The following is a 13530-nucleotide window of genomic DNA, read 5'->3' as shown; positions in this document are numbered from 1 at the left end:
ATTTTTTTTCAGGAAGCACTTTCAGAATTTTGTTTTTATACTCTTAGCTGTACTTCAGGACAATATTAAGATATTTACTTAAAGGTTGCTACAGCCATATCCAGTTTTAACTGACATAAAAGACAGTTTCAAGGAGAGTGCAAATGGAGATCAATTAATATCAGCTGTATTTTCCTTTTAATTGTGGAAGAAACAGTCCTACTATTGTCCTGAGATCAAATTTCAAATGCTCTGGAAACATCCAACATGTACATCGACTATTTCAACTTCTCCTTCAGTTAGCTGATGTGTAAACATTTTTTTTTTTTTAATAATTACAATTTTACAAAAATTCTTACAGCCTTTTAACCTGTGTTCTGTAACAAGTGTCAATAAAACAAAACCAGAGCAAGCTGTCTTTATCTAGAGCTTCCAGCCTTAAGACCTGCATCTTACTATAGCTTAGCTCCTCACAACAATGTACCAGCAAAGAGCTCTTTGCTCTTAAACAGTACTAAATATTACTGATAGTACTTGTTAATTGTAGTAATACTGCAAAAAAATCATGCATAGACCACACATGGTAAATTTAATTCCTATTTGTTAAATACATATTTTTGTTGACAGTGAATGGATAAACAGAACATGCAGGGTAGTGAAGCAATACACTTTAGCATTCTGGGGATAACAGCTTTAGCATTTATCAAAAACTGCTGCATTAATAAGGTAACACAGTTTGCTTGGACTTTGGTACAAGTCCTACATTCTGATCTCCCACATCTTCATTGTTTTTTGACTAAAGTTAGTATTCAAGCTGTGGCTGGGTTCCTCCTTCTAGCTTGACCATCACACTACACAATTTTAAAATCACGCTAAATGATTCCAAAAGAAGATATACCCTGCAGTAAGTACTGCCATAATACACAGTCATAATTTTTTGTAATCTCAAAACCATGAATGCATTTGTTTTGTAACAACTAAAAGACATGATTAAAATTTTCAGTATGTAGCTAATACACCAAGATCTTTATTTGTTACATAGATAGCATTATCTTGTGCTCTCCATCTCATAAGTACTGTCTTATTTCACACTAAATGCCAACTTTCTAAAACAAGATGCTTTTCAGTTACACTTTTGTACAGTGCCAACACAATATGACTTGAACTACTAGGTACCATAGCCCTACAAATAAAGGCTACTGTACTAATAAGAACTGTTCAGGAAGACAACCCAGGGCTTTCCAGGCCAACATAGGTTCAGTGACCTCTTCTGTTTCAACAAAACAGCAAAAAACCCAAATCAAAACAAAAAACCCCCAACAACAAACCAAAGTTATTTATTTCAAAGTTTCTGATCAAAAAAGACCTTTAAAGTATTGCAATCTGCAATCCCTTCCCCCAGCATTCTAAAGACGCAGCACACAACCGCATAAGTTTCTCACAATTGAATACATAATACGCATTTGATAGCCATACATAAGCATCAGATACTTGTTACTTTTTGGGCTTCAAGTGCACAAAGAGAGTATTTCAAACTAAGTGCCTGTAAGAAGGAGAAATCAGTCTTTCTTGCCTGCCAAATGCAACCCACCTTTTCTGCCAAAAAGTAAGCAAAGAAATAAAGGTATTAGTGGTACAGATAAAACAAAGGTATAGCAGGTGGCATAGCCAACTCAATAGCATGCAACCAAGGCCTCTGATGATGTGCCAGTTCACAACAGAGATGATTAAAGAGGCTACAGCCCTGTGCTGCCCTCTCTGTCCCTTCATCAGAGATTCTCTCCCTCCAGCAGCAGCTGAATTTCACAACACAGAACATTAACTTAAACCAACAATTTCATTTAATAGTAATAAACTGGGCTACAAACCGCATCAGCTGAGGAGCAAAACACCACTTGCTTTATCTTTGCAATGGCTGTGGTAACCTCTGGCAGAGATGCAAGGTGTCAATACAAGTAAGATTAACTTCCTAAATAATCTCTGCAGCACCTGACCCAATCATGAACAAAAAAAAAAACAAACCCAAAAAAAAAACCCAACCCCAAATCTAAAAACCCAATCAAGTGGTGGTGAAATATCCCAGAAAATTTAATCAAGATACTCTCTAAGTTTTTTCTGCATACTCATGTGAAGCCTTTCTATTCCCAAAGACATCTCAATAGCCAGTATATGTTAAAACAGTATCATTGTTTATTCTGTTTAGCTTTTATAAAGATGACAAAAAAATTCTGCCCTCAGCTATCTAAAGATACATGGCATTCATTTAAAGATAAGTTATGGTTTCCAAAGCAGCACCAAAGAATTTTTTCTCCCACTTCAGAAAAAGCATTTTTTAAAAATAATGATTAGTAGGAAGTTTCAAGAAATAAAACTGTTCCTCTGAACAAATACTAGCATATGGCAATTTTTCCTCAAGAAAAAAATACTTTAAAAAGTAAAAATGCTGTTTCAGTCTGCAAGTATCTTAATTACACATGAAAAAGAAGTGAGAGTTATACTTTAAAGAAATCTTTCATGCAGATTTATTCAGGGCTTTACTGTAGAAATTGCACTGTAACAGTGGGATTACTTATTTTAGAGACTGCCTTGCACAGTATTGCTCATTCCCTACAGATGTCACTGATGGATGGTGGACTTGGCACTGAACGTTCTTTGCTCCACACTTATCACCTCTTTGGCTGACCTAATGTGGGAAGCCTGACATCTACACTTCCTCACTTCCAGCTACACTGAAGGGATAGTGCTTGCCTGATACTTACCCAAGAGGCAGCAACTCAACCATCTTCTCTTTCATTACAATTTCAGTATGAACTCCCTTTACTTTTAGGTATTGCAACAATTTGCCACACCCCCCCTTCTTTCTTTCCACAACAGGGGTAGGTATTGTGAATCCTACCAGTCTGTCACCTATCATAGAAAAAATACCAATGTCAAGTCCAGTGTTCAGTCCAAAACATCACAAGGAATGCAAAAACAGCTCTTAACTGCAATTCCCATTTTAACTTCTAAACTACAGGAAACTGAAAAGAAATAAAAGGCCACTTCCCTAAAGCCTACATGAGTGAAGGCACACATAGTGCTTAAAACTGAAGTTAAAGACAACTCTTCTTTTGTCAGCCATTGTCACTAACAGATAAGCAGATCTCAGCACTGAGCTCTGCCCATCAGCAGGGTTTTTTTCCTGTTTGTTTGTTTTCATCCAACTAGTGTTTTTAGGCCAGGGATTTCAAAACCATAATGTCAGCAGCATGTCATTACTACCTGGTAAACCATGATAACTTGCCAGTTTTTTTGCCCTTGAACGCTAGAATGTGGTATTCATAGAGCACTGAGATAAAAAAATAAGATCTGAAAAAAAGCAAATAATATTTACTAAACAAAGTTTCTGTAGTGCTGCTTTATGTTTATTTTGTTTAAAAAATTTAAGCCTCAACTTTCATAGACCTCCTGCAAAGTAGTGACATTTCATAATACACAGGAAAATATCCAGAATTGAATGTTCACTTTTAGGCATCTAAACAAAGTGATACTACTATCAAACAGACGGGTAAGCACTTGCAGCTGAGTGGAAGCTACCTTTGAACAAATGAAAGGAAGAAATATTACACCTTTAAGATTCATAAATTTGGATCATATGATATATAGAGGGTTCTTAAATGGATGTTAAAGACCAAACAGTGCAAGGATAGAAGATTAACAACAGTGAACAAGAGACAGGTCATTAGGATTTCTCAGGTTTGGGAGCTCGAGCTCTTGTTCACGCTGTTCCCAAGGCTCTTCTAAGAATCAAGAGAAACATTGTCACAATACTCTCAAAGAATCTGTACTGAATAATTCCACTAAAGAAAAAAAAGGGGGGCGGGGGAACCACAGAAAAACCCCACCCCAAAAAATCCCTCACCACTCTCAAGCACCCAATAAGTCAAGAAAATTACTACAGCACAGTAGGCCTTTTGCACCTGTATAACTGGTTGAGATTAAACACAAAACAGTAGAGTGAAGGAAGATTATCACACAGTGTCTGCCTTAAAAAAACAAAAACAAAACCCAAACTGTCTTAAAAATCCTGTAGAATAGGACCTGACCTTTTGGCTTCCACTGACTTGCCAGTCAATTAATGCTGGCAGAATCTACAAAGATGTTTTAATACCATATCTTCAAAATGACTTAAGAAACTAGTATGAAACTCAGCATGGGTTACACAGCACAGAGATAGTGCATGAAGAGCAGAAATCTAGGATATTAGTTTAAAACACACAGACACAAAAAAAAAAAATCAGAAGAATTTATTGAAGAGATCCCTTGCAAAATTTCTACTATAGCTACTGTACATTCTAATGGTACTAACAATCCTTTTAGTGTTCAAGCTGCTCAGACCTGAGCAGGTGGAAAGGACTTAGGGAGCATATCTAACAGCCCAAAACGCACATACATATACATGTGTTTATATTTATGCACAGATGCACGCACAAGAACTTGATACACATATTTTTCCAGGGGATAAAAAACAAACCCCAGACCAAATTCAGTATTTATAGTAGCCCATATTATCATTCACCAGTCTGCTATATCCCATTTTAAGAAAACCCCAGGCAACACTTCATCTGAAAGAATATCAAGCTGGTCCTGAGTTTTGGCACATTACAAGAAGACTGAATAGGCTGCGAAACATACTGTGTTAATAATAACATGCACAGCTAATATTTTCCACTGTTACTACCACTCTCAATCCAGCTGCCTCATGTGCCAGGCTTGTTTACATCCAGTTTTCATACCATTTTACAGCTACACTGATTTCATTACAGATATAGTTGGAGAAGTACATAGGAAACATTTGTAGGCAGAACACTTGAAAAAAGGATAGAGGAAGCTGCTGGAATTTTCAGCATAGTAATACTTACTTCCTATGTTCCACCAGCCCACAACACAATGCTCTGACTTGTTAAGTACTGCATCCACAGTAGAGCTCCCACAGTTAAATGAGAACTTCAGAGAAACTTTACTGGTGATAAAGCAGCTGTGCAGATTGTTTTTTTAGAAACAAGACTCCTACAGTAGTTTTAAGTCTTCAAACCCTAATAGATGATAAAGCAGCCCTCTCACCAGAGAGTGAAGCTGACTTGAAAAAACATGAGCAGCACACACTCAAAGAACTCATCCCTGAAGAGGATATTTACAACAACAAAAAATTTCCAACACTGCTGAAAAACGTATCTATTATGGATAGAAAAAATAATTTTCACATTCTAGAAGTCCTGGAGATTAGTAGTGCAAAGATATGAATTACTGGCAAATTGGCCTTCAATAAACAAAGACAGACTTCCGTTTTACTCTGCTTCCACAGTAGCACAAGGACAGGAAAGATACTGACTGGCTATGAATTTCACTCAAACAACTTCATCTTGAGGTTGGAGTGGAGGGTCAAAGACCTTCGGGATGCAGAAGGATGGAAGAAAGGAGGGGGAAAAAAACATAAAAATAAGAGAAAACAACAGAAAAATACTTTGGTTTGTATAATGAACTATACTTAAGAAGGGTGGGGGGAGGGACACAAAAGGGAATAGAAGTCCATGAGTGTTCATTCCAGCATTTCCACGCTCTCTACATCCTCTGATTTCACTCTTCTTTCAAACTGCTATATCCTATATACCTTTTCTTCCTATTTCACAACAAAGCTGTTCTGGGACAGAAAGTGATTTTTTCATTGTGAACAAAGAAAGCCTCTATGACAGTGTTAGGTGGCAATTGCTAATCAGCGCTTCACTATGTTATCTATATTCAAATAAGAAGCTGAACTGGCAGTCAAATAAAAATGTGAAAATAAGAGATGATCTCAAGTTTGCTTTGCAAATCCACCTCACCTTAAAGTGAGGAGGCTTACTTCCTACGTTTTGCTAACATAACTATAGTAAGCCTGTTATCATACATTCAATTCTGCTGTACAGAAGTCTTAAGAGGTAAATTCCCCACAGTAGTTCATTTGCAGTTTTCAGGTCCAAAGTACAAATTACGATCTATTATGCTTCCTCTGATCATGCTTAGAAATTTGGACACAGTAGGATCCTAAATGCACATTAGTCATTTCTAACTTACAAGATGCAAGTTAAACAAATCATTGACTTCAAATTGAGACTCTGTATTGACACATTTCATCAATCACAAGAAAATGCCCATGCAAACTGGGTCTTACCTTATCCTTTTCATGGGGAAGGAGACACACTGGAGGGAGACAGGAAAGAGATTCAAAACTCTCCTTCCCGTCAGCATTAGTGGTTGCTTTAGTGTTGAGTTGGTACAGAGGTCCATCCTTAAGGAGCCTACCATGGCCAACAGCACGTTTGACAGCTAATCGTAATTGCTGGTGAAAAATGGAGGCAGCGCTACCTCCAAATAATGCAGACACATCTTTCTGACCTTTCAGGAAGCGCTCTATGTTCTTCAAGGATGAGCCACTAGACTCAGCCAAGCCCTCAATTGCCCGTTTGATAAGTTTATTCCAGTCCACGTTTGGTTTACCATCCAACTTGCCATGGTTCCGAGGCTTCGGAAGTGCTATTCTCCCAGGATTATCAGGATCCTTGTAGGAGTTGAGACCCTTGTTGGAGACTTTTAAAATAGTTCCATCTTTAACACTCAACTCTAACTGTTCCAGAACAGTTTTGCGGTCCAAACCGTGCGAAGACGACACTGCATTGCATATCCTCTCCTCTGAAGGACGCTGTTTTTGCTTCTTTACCTTTTTGATTGCCTCCAAAATCCACTCTGTATACAGCGGGTTGGCGAGTTTTACCATGGTGAAGAATTCTGTATATCCATAGAGTCGTTATCCTTTATCCCGATGCTGAACAAGTTTCACACGATGAGAAAACAGATTCTCGAATGATGGGAACCAGCTAACCATAGCATACACGTTTTCTGTTCTGAATTACTCCTCCTTTCTCAAACATTATTTGTTTCCACACTGAAGAGAGGAAAGCAAAACAATTAGAAATTTCCTTATTCTTTCCAATAAATCCCATAACAGCTTCAGAGAAAGTTTTTCCACAAAGGTATAAAGATTTCAGCATATCTCACCTCAGCTTCTGGTCTGCACGCTCACAATCAGAAGAACTGTAACATTAGGCCTGGAAGAAAACAAGGAGAGACATTTCCAAAGAACAGTTAGAAAAAAAAAAAGAAAAAAAAATTAGCAGCCAACATTAATTCATTAAACACATAGCAGAGTTTTAATCCACTACTACAGTTCTGAAATACTGAAGTAATACTTAAGGTTTTATCTTCACTACTAATAAAAGCATGCTTTAACACTGAAATAACTCCATACAACCTGGGGAAAAAAGTGTGTCCTTTTTATTTCAATCCATAAGTCAGTATAAATTCTACACCAAGTTTTATATCATTGCTGAGCACAACCTAAATTAATATTTGGGGGCAAAAAAACCCCCACAACAAAGATCTTAAAAAAAGCAGCAGCTCTCTTCATTTTTGCACATGGAAGACACTGCCTGAAACTTCAATAGAAAGCAGGAGCAATAGCCAAGAGTCTTGAGCAAACAGCCAGAAACTTTCAGAGCTCTTCCAGGAGCGTAATCATAGGTCTGATTCCCTCCTGCTAAGAAAAGCTATGACAGTTGTTCCATCAAGAAAAAGTGTGAAGAAACGCAGCTGGAGATTGTAATTAAATGTTCCACTTTCAGAGACCATAGAAAAGAAGAATACAACATTATAATCGTCAGTATAGACGAGGCACACTGAAAACACTTGAGGACAAAGTAACAGGTGACCATACACAATGAAGAAGGAATGCTTATGACACTGCTAATTAAAGATGCAGATGGAAGGGTATGAGGCTTTACTTCACAGCCTTTAGTTGTCTTTAACAAAGACTTTTTCTAAGTGTGATAACAGTATGTTGTCCTGAAGTTCTACTGCAAAAGTACACTAACCGAGAAGGATTTATAAACTGTTTATTACAAGGAATAACGATTTTCTGCAAGGGAAGTTTTAGTCACGAGCTAGTCGTCAACACAGTTCTCCCATTCTGCTTTCTACTAAGTACTGAAGAATTTATCAACACGCAGAACACATTCGCATACAGACATCAGACTCAATTGCACAGCTCCATACAGCCAGTACTGGAAAGATTCAGAACTACTGTTTAGACCAGAAAGGATGCAGTGCTTGCCTAGAGTTCTTTTACCCTGTGAACACCAGATGTAAAGGGAAATACAGTCCCCGAGACCTGCCTGCCTGGCAAAGCAAAGCTGTGCTCCCGGGGTGCCACAGCACGCTAGGATTCCGGGGCCCAGGAGGACGCAGTGCTCTGTCCCCAGCAGAGCTCCGTGCGCAGGACGTTACGTAACCGCCCGGCCAGGCTGGGGCGATACCGGGACGGTCCCAACGCCGGGTCGCTCGCTATCTGCGTGACAAGCGGCCCCTGCACCTGCTACCGCTCGTCCCCATCCCTATCCCGGACAGGCCCCGCACACGGCGCCCCGAGGGGCGCGCTGTCTCAGTCGAGAGACTCGCACCAGCGGACCCAGGAGAAACGGGGCGCAGGCCGCAGCCCCGACAGCCAGCCGGACCCCACACCGTTCCTCACCCCCACGGAGACGGGCAGTGCAGCCCAGCTCCTCGCACCGGTTCGGCCGGGCCCGCGCCCGCGCCCGCCTCAGCCGCGCTCTCTCGCGCCAGAGAGGAGCTCAGCCCGCGACCCCCCGGCCTGCACCGCCCCCCTCATCCGCGCCGTACCGTGGCCGCCACCTCCCCAGGGTGTAGGCCCGGCGGGCCTCAGGGGAGCGGGCGGCCGGGTCCGGGCCTGGCGCAGAGCGGCGGCAGGGCCGGAACAGGCCGCGAGCCTGGAGCGCCCAGCGGGCCTTCCCCTTCCCCAGCCCACGGAGCTCGCCAGCCGCCTGCCCCCGAGTTCCCCGGCACCAGGCACCCGAGCCGGGGTGGTCCCGCCAGCGCTACTTACCGAGGCCTGCGAGAGACGGGAACCGAGAGGCAAAGGCCGGACGGCGGCGAAGCCCGAAACTGACACGGCGGCCATCTTGGGTCCGGAGCTCTGCGGCGGGGGGAGGGGGCGTGGGAGGGGAACAGCCCGCGGCGGGCGGGGGCGCGCGCGGGGAATAGCGCGGCGGGGCGGGAGCGGCCGCCGCCGGGAAGAGCCGCGGAGACGGAGGCTGCGGCAGACCGGGCCTTTGGCGGGAGCGCGCGGCGGTGGTGGCGGGAGGCGGGGCCGCTCCTGGGGCAGCCGGAACGGCCGGGCCGCCGCCCCGGGGCCGGCTGCCGAGGGCGGCCTGCGGCGCCATGTGGGTAGAGCGTGCGGGGCCGGGGCGGGAAGGCGGCGGCGCTCGGTGAAGGCTGACTGGAAACAGCACTTAGGCGGGAGCCGCGAGAGCGGCTGCCGACGGGGACGTCTCGCTACGGCTGTGGGGTGTCCTCCGCGCTCCGAAACCGCGAGGCTGCGACCGGGGGTATGGCTACCGGCTGCTCCGACCGCCGAGACCCGGGCGGGAACGGCTGGGCGGCAGGAGGGCTTGGGCTAAAGGTCGTGGTCTGGTAATAGATGGTTATAACCTGTAAGGTAGGAAATCCATCTCTTAGGCTTAATTAAGCTTGCGCTTGGAACAGTGACTCTGGATTTTTCTGATTTAAAGGTACCGAAGTGATGTAGACTTCTGAAATAACGATACCATTTAGCTTGGAGAGTGGGTATGCCTTGCCTGTACCTCTCAGCTGCACGCGTTTAAAGGCTGCTCTATCCTTAGGCATCTTTGTGAGGTAATTTGTGTAACTTCCTGACACCTTTGATACATTTTAGTTTGCAGAGTAAAAATATGCTGCCAAAACATTAGCTGTTCTACACGGAAATAACTTAGGAGCTATCTAGGTACTTTGGTCTTGGCTCTGCAGAGCTGGCGGTTTGTCACTGAAATCAAAAGGGGTCTGTCCGAGAACAGAGGTCCACCCTTGGCTAGTTTGTAAAACAGCATGGTTCTCCTCTGCTCTGCAGAGGTATAACGTTGGACTAGCATGTGCTGAAAGTTGGCAGAAATGTGCAAAGAGCAAATTCTCATTTGACAGCATTCTCTCCTAGGCTATATTTGATTGAAAGAATCTCATTTTGTTATCCATCCTGAATGGCTATGTGCTGCATGCAATTCTCTAACCTTTTCTAACCTCTGGCTCAGTTTACCAGTTGTGTGTACACATTATAAAGCAGGCATTTTTCACCATTGCCTTAAAGGACAGCTATTGTGTAAAGTTTCATGTGAGCTTCCCTTTTTAGAAAAGAAAAAATAAAATCTTAAGAAACGTTGTGGAGACAGATAAAGCAAACTTGTGATGTTTTCTGAATGGCTTTGTTTAGTGTCTTGAGGTGAGAAATTTCTCTTTTGAGCAACAGGAACTCTTTTGATGTTTTAACAAAATAGGTTTTTCAGTGCAAAAGTTAAATTTTCTCAGGGAGTTACTTATTACTTGAAGGCAATGGAGTTTGAGATGCTATTGTACAAGGTACTGTACAAACAGTTCTGTTTCTGCCATGTAGAGTATAGAGGTCTGGCCTTGTCTTGTCAGAGTTGGATTCTCCCTACAAATTAATCTCTTCTCCCACCTCTTCCTGAGTCTTCAAAATTCAGGTGGTTCTATGCTGCATGGCTTCCAGTGCCTTAAATTACAAGGCTGTGGTGCTATATTCAGAAAAGCTAATGGAAATATAAATGTAATTTCCAGATAAGAAAGTAAAGTAAGACTAAGAGGATTCAGTACATAGTAGTGAAACCCAACTGTGTTCCTACAACACAGCGTATCAGTCTGTAGACTCTATTCTGTTTCAAAATTGGTAGTAGGTTATTATTAGCACCCTTGCAAAATTAATTGGTTTTGTTGACTATTATAAATTAAAAAGATGTCCTGTTTTCTTCTACTCTCTTTTTTATTTTCACAGCACAGGCTAACAGTTAAATCATCAGAATTCCTGCATATGGCAAACTACAGATGGTAAGGAATTGTTTTATCATAAAGACAGTGCATGGTTTGGCAACACCATTTTGTAGCACTGCTCTTTGACTGTGCTTAGGTTTCTCTGGGGGTTCATGTACTGTAACTGAAGTATAGTGTGAGCAGTTTTCAGGCTGTCAGTAAATTAACCAGCAAAATGAAATTCTGTTCTGGCAGCATCTTCTGCCATGTTCTCCTTTTAGGTTCCAGTTTATATAAGCTCCCGAACCACTGTGGAGACTGACTTTCAGAACAAAACATGAGCTTTGTGCTAACAGTTTGGAAGCAGCCAGGCAGCATTTCTGCAGCAAACAGTGGTGTAACTGCAAATTGTTCTCTGCAGGTGCCAGCAAGATGCTTTAATAAGCCTGTCTGATTTTAACGCAGAAATGTATTTCCCCTTTTCTCTCAACAACCTTTTCCTTTGGTGTGCAGAAATAATTAATTCCCCTATGGTTGCTTTTGTGTTGGCACCAGTGTTCTTGATGGCTAAAGAAACTGAAGTAACCCTAGTAAAAATACAGAAGTGAGAACATCAGGAACTGGGTATAATACTAACAATTTTGATGATGGGTGCAAGTGGTCAGAGGGAAATGGCAGTTTTTAAACAATGTATAATACAGTCAACACTGAATTGTGTTTCATGAGACAAAAAAGAAACGGCTGTATTGAAAAGACATATCCCATGACTGTTGATTTTAAGGTCCAGGTTAAAAACATAAAAGGTTTGAGTTTCTCGGAGAACCAAATGTATGTTGTTGGTCAATTTAACTATGTGCTGCTGCTTTCTGTCTGTGATACCTATATGACTCCCATTAATACAGTCTCCAAGAGCCTCATAGACTAATACAATAATCTTTACAATACCTTTCTTTTAAAAGTGATTATATTAAAATCATAAATAATTATTTTAAATTTAGAAGTGCTGTAATTAAATGACAAATTATTACCCCTTTGTTGCTCTCAAATGTGTGATTCATTACAGTAATTTGAATTAGACACTTAAAAAACATTATTTGATGTCTAAAAGGTGCATTTGATACAAATCATGACCGTAAAAGAGAAATTAATATATAGGTCATTTCTCCTTCATTATTTTCTGCTACAGCAAAAAGCTCATCTAGTGCATGTTGAATGATCTAATACTTTGAATAAGGATGTATGCATACAGTAGTATTAAAAGGTAATGTCAGAGTGAACTGACCTCCACCCCATTTTGGGGGAAAAATAGCTACAATGTATCAATAGAAAATAAGATCTAATATAAACTCTGAACTGTGCAGTTTTTTGCATTCTGACATTATCAGTCCATTCAGCTCATTCATCTTCCAGACTTGGTGATACCGCCGCTTAAAAGATTTGCCCACAGTCATGCAGCATAGTCAGGCGTAAAGACGCAGGCTGGAGTCTTTCAATGCTTATGCAAGCAGTCCTAACCAGTAGGCAGTCACCTTCCTTCCCATGTAATAAAGGTTGTACGCTTAGACGGCTTATTTAAATGGGACGGAAAAGACTTCTTTTTCATTGTTCTTGTGTTTATGTTTGTTCCCAGCGGAGTCGTAAAATTGGAAAATTATTTGTAATGGCATCTGCCTGACTCAGAAGTCCAGAGATCTGCTACACGAACGTGAAACACCTGTTCTAATTATGCGAAGGAGTCACTTGGCGTAGAGTTTAGATGCATTTTGCATGACAATTGTCACTTTCATGCCAGCTGGATTGTGTTGTCAGTAGTGTTATTACTCTGTGCTGAACAAACCAGCAAAATAATAGTGGAAAACATTTGACTAGCGGCTCCTCACTGTAGAAACTGGGTTACTTAACACATTTTATAGACTATACTAAGATGTCTAGTCTAAAAAAGGGTACCCTTAAAAAAAATTAGAAGCAGGCACCATTTTTAAGGCCGCAGGCTCTGTTATCTCCAGCGTGGAGTGCAGTTCTGACCACCCCATCTGGAAAGCCCGGGCGAGCACCTCGCACCGGGGAGAAGGCGGACACGCGGCAGCCCCCCTGTGTGAGCGGCCTGGGCTGCTAACTCTCCCGCGCCGCCGGAAGTTTAGGAGGGCGCGGGGAGGCGCGCGAGGGGCGGGCGTGCCCTGCAGGGCGCGGGGCGGCGGCGGGCAGGGCTGACCCCAGCTCGCTTCCGCCGGTCCAGCCCAGGCGGTCCCCGCGCGGGCGCGCCCCGCGGCGCCCCCTGCCGGGCCGCGCCGGGTGACGTGTGCTGCCGGGGGGGGCGGGGCTCGCTGCGCGCGCGCTCTGGGGCTGCCCGCCCCTTCGCGGGGGCCGCGGCTGGTGGGGCGTTGCAGGGCGCGTTCCCGAGCTTGTCTGCAGCCCGGGCAGGCTGCTGCCCCAATCGAAGCCGAGCGCAGCGTGCCGTTCTTCTGCGTCATCATCCGCACGCCTCTCCTGGGCCTATCGGGCGTGGCTGTTAGTGGGTCACCCAATCAGAGTGCTCGCTGCCAGACCCCCGCCGGAGAGGTTAGGAGGAGTTTTTCGCGCTGCCAATCCGCGCGCCGCGGGGTGGAGCCTGTGGCAGCAAGGACG

At 43.1% G+C, this 13530-nt stretch overlaps 1 protein-coding gene and 1 long non-coding RNA gene across 4 annotated transcripts in view; one reads left to right on the top strand and one right to left on the bottom strand.

Annotated features, from left to right (window-relative positions):
- Window positions 1–9036, bottom strand: part of KAT6A (lysine acetyltransferase 6A) — a 51278-nt gene extending 42242 nt beyond the window's left edge. The window contains exons 1-3 of one of the 2 annotated variants that reach the window (XM_050910140.1): window positions 8954–9036; window positions 7054–7103; window positions 6170–6940 (exon numbers count right to left, since the gene is read on the bottom strand). In XM_050910140.1, the coding sequence (XP_050766097.1) occupies window positions 6170–6772 (603 nt within the window). In that variant the 5' untranslated portion in view covers window positions 6773–6940; window positions 7054–7103; window positions 8954–9036. The remainder of the gene's footprint in view (window positions 1–6169; window positions 6941–7053; window positions 7104–8953) is intronic. The other variant, XM_050910141.1, reaches the window with a different exon arrangement.
- Window positions 9037–9248: 212 nt separating this feature from the next.
- On the top strand, window positions 9249–11925 carry LOC127025401 (uncharacterized). Of its 2 annotated transcripts, none has more exons than XR_007767665.1 (4): window positions 9249–9290; window positions 9639–9762; window positions 10931–10983; window positions 11161–11925. It is a non-coding gene; the product is annotated as an uncharacterized LOC127025401 (long non-coding RNA). The 2 variants fall into 2 exon arrangements; XR_007767664.1 differs by lacking the exon at window positions 9249–9290 and adding an exon at window positions 9391–9455.
- Window positions 11926–13530: the final 1605 nt, after the last annotated feature.

This window comes from Gymnogyps californianus, chromosome 23, assembly GCF_018139145.2.
Source record: "Gymnogyps californianus isolate 813 chromosome 23, ASM1813914v2, whole genome shotgun sequence".
Taxonomy (NCBI): domain Eukaryota; kingdom Metazoa; phylum Chordata; class Aves; order Accipitriformes; family Cathartidae; genus Gymnogyps; species Gymnogyps californianus.
The sequence above is the reverse complement of the archived record's forward strand: the minus strand, read 5'-3'. Positions and strand labels throughout refer to the sequence as shown.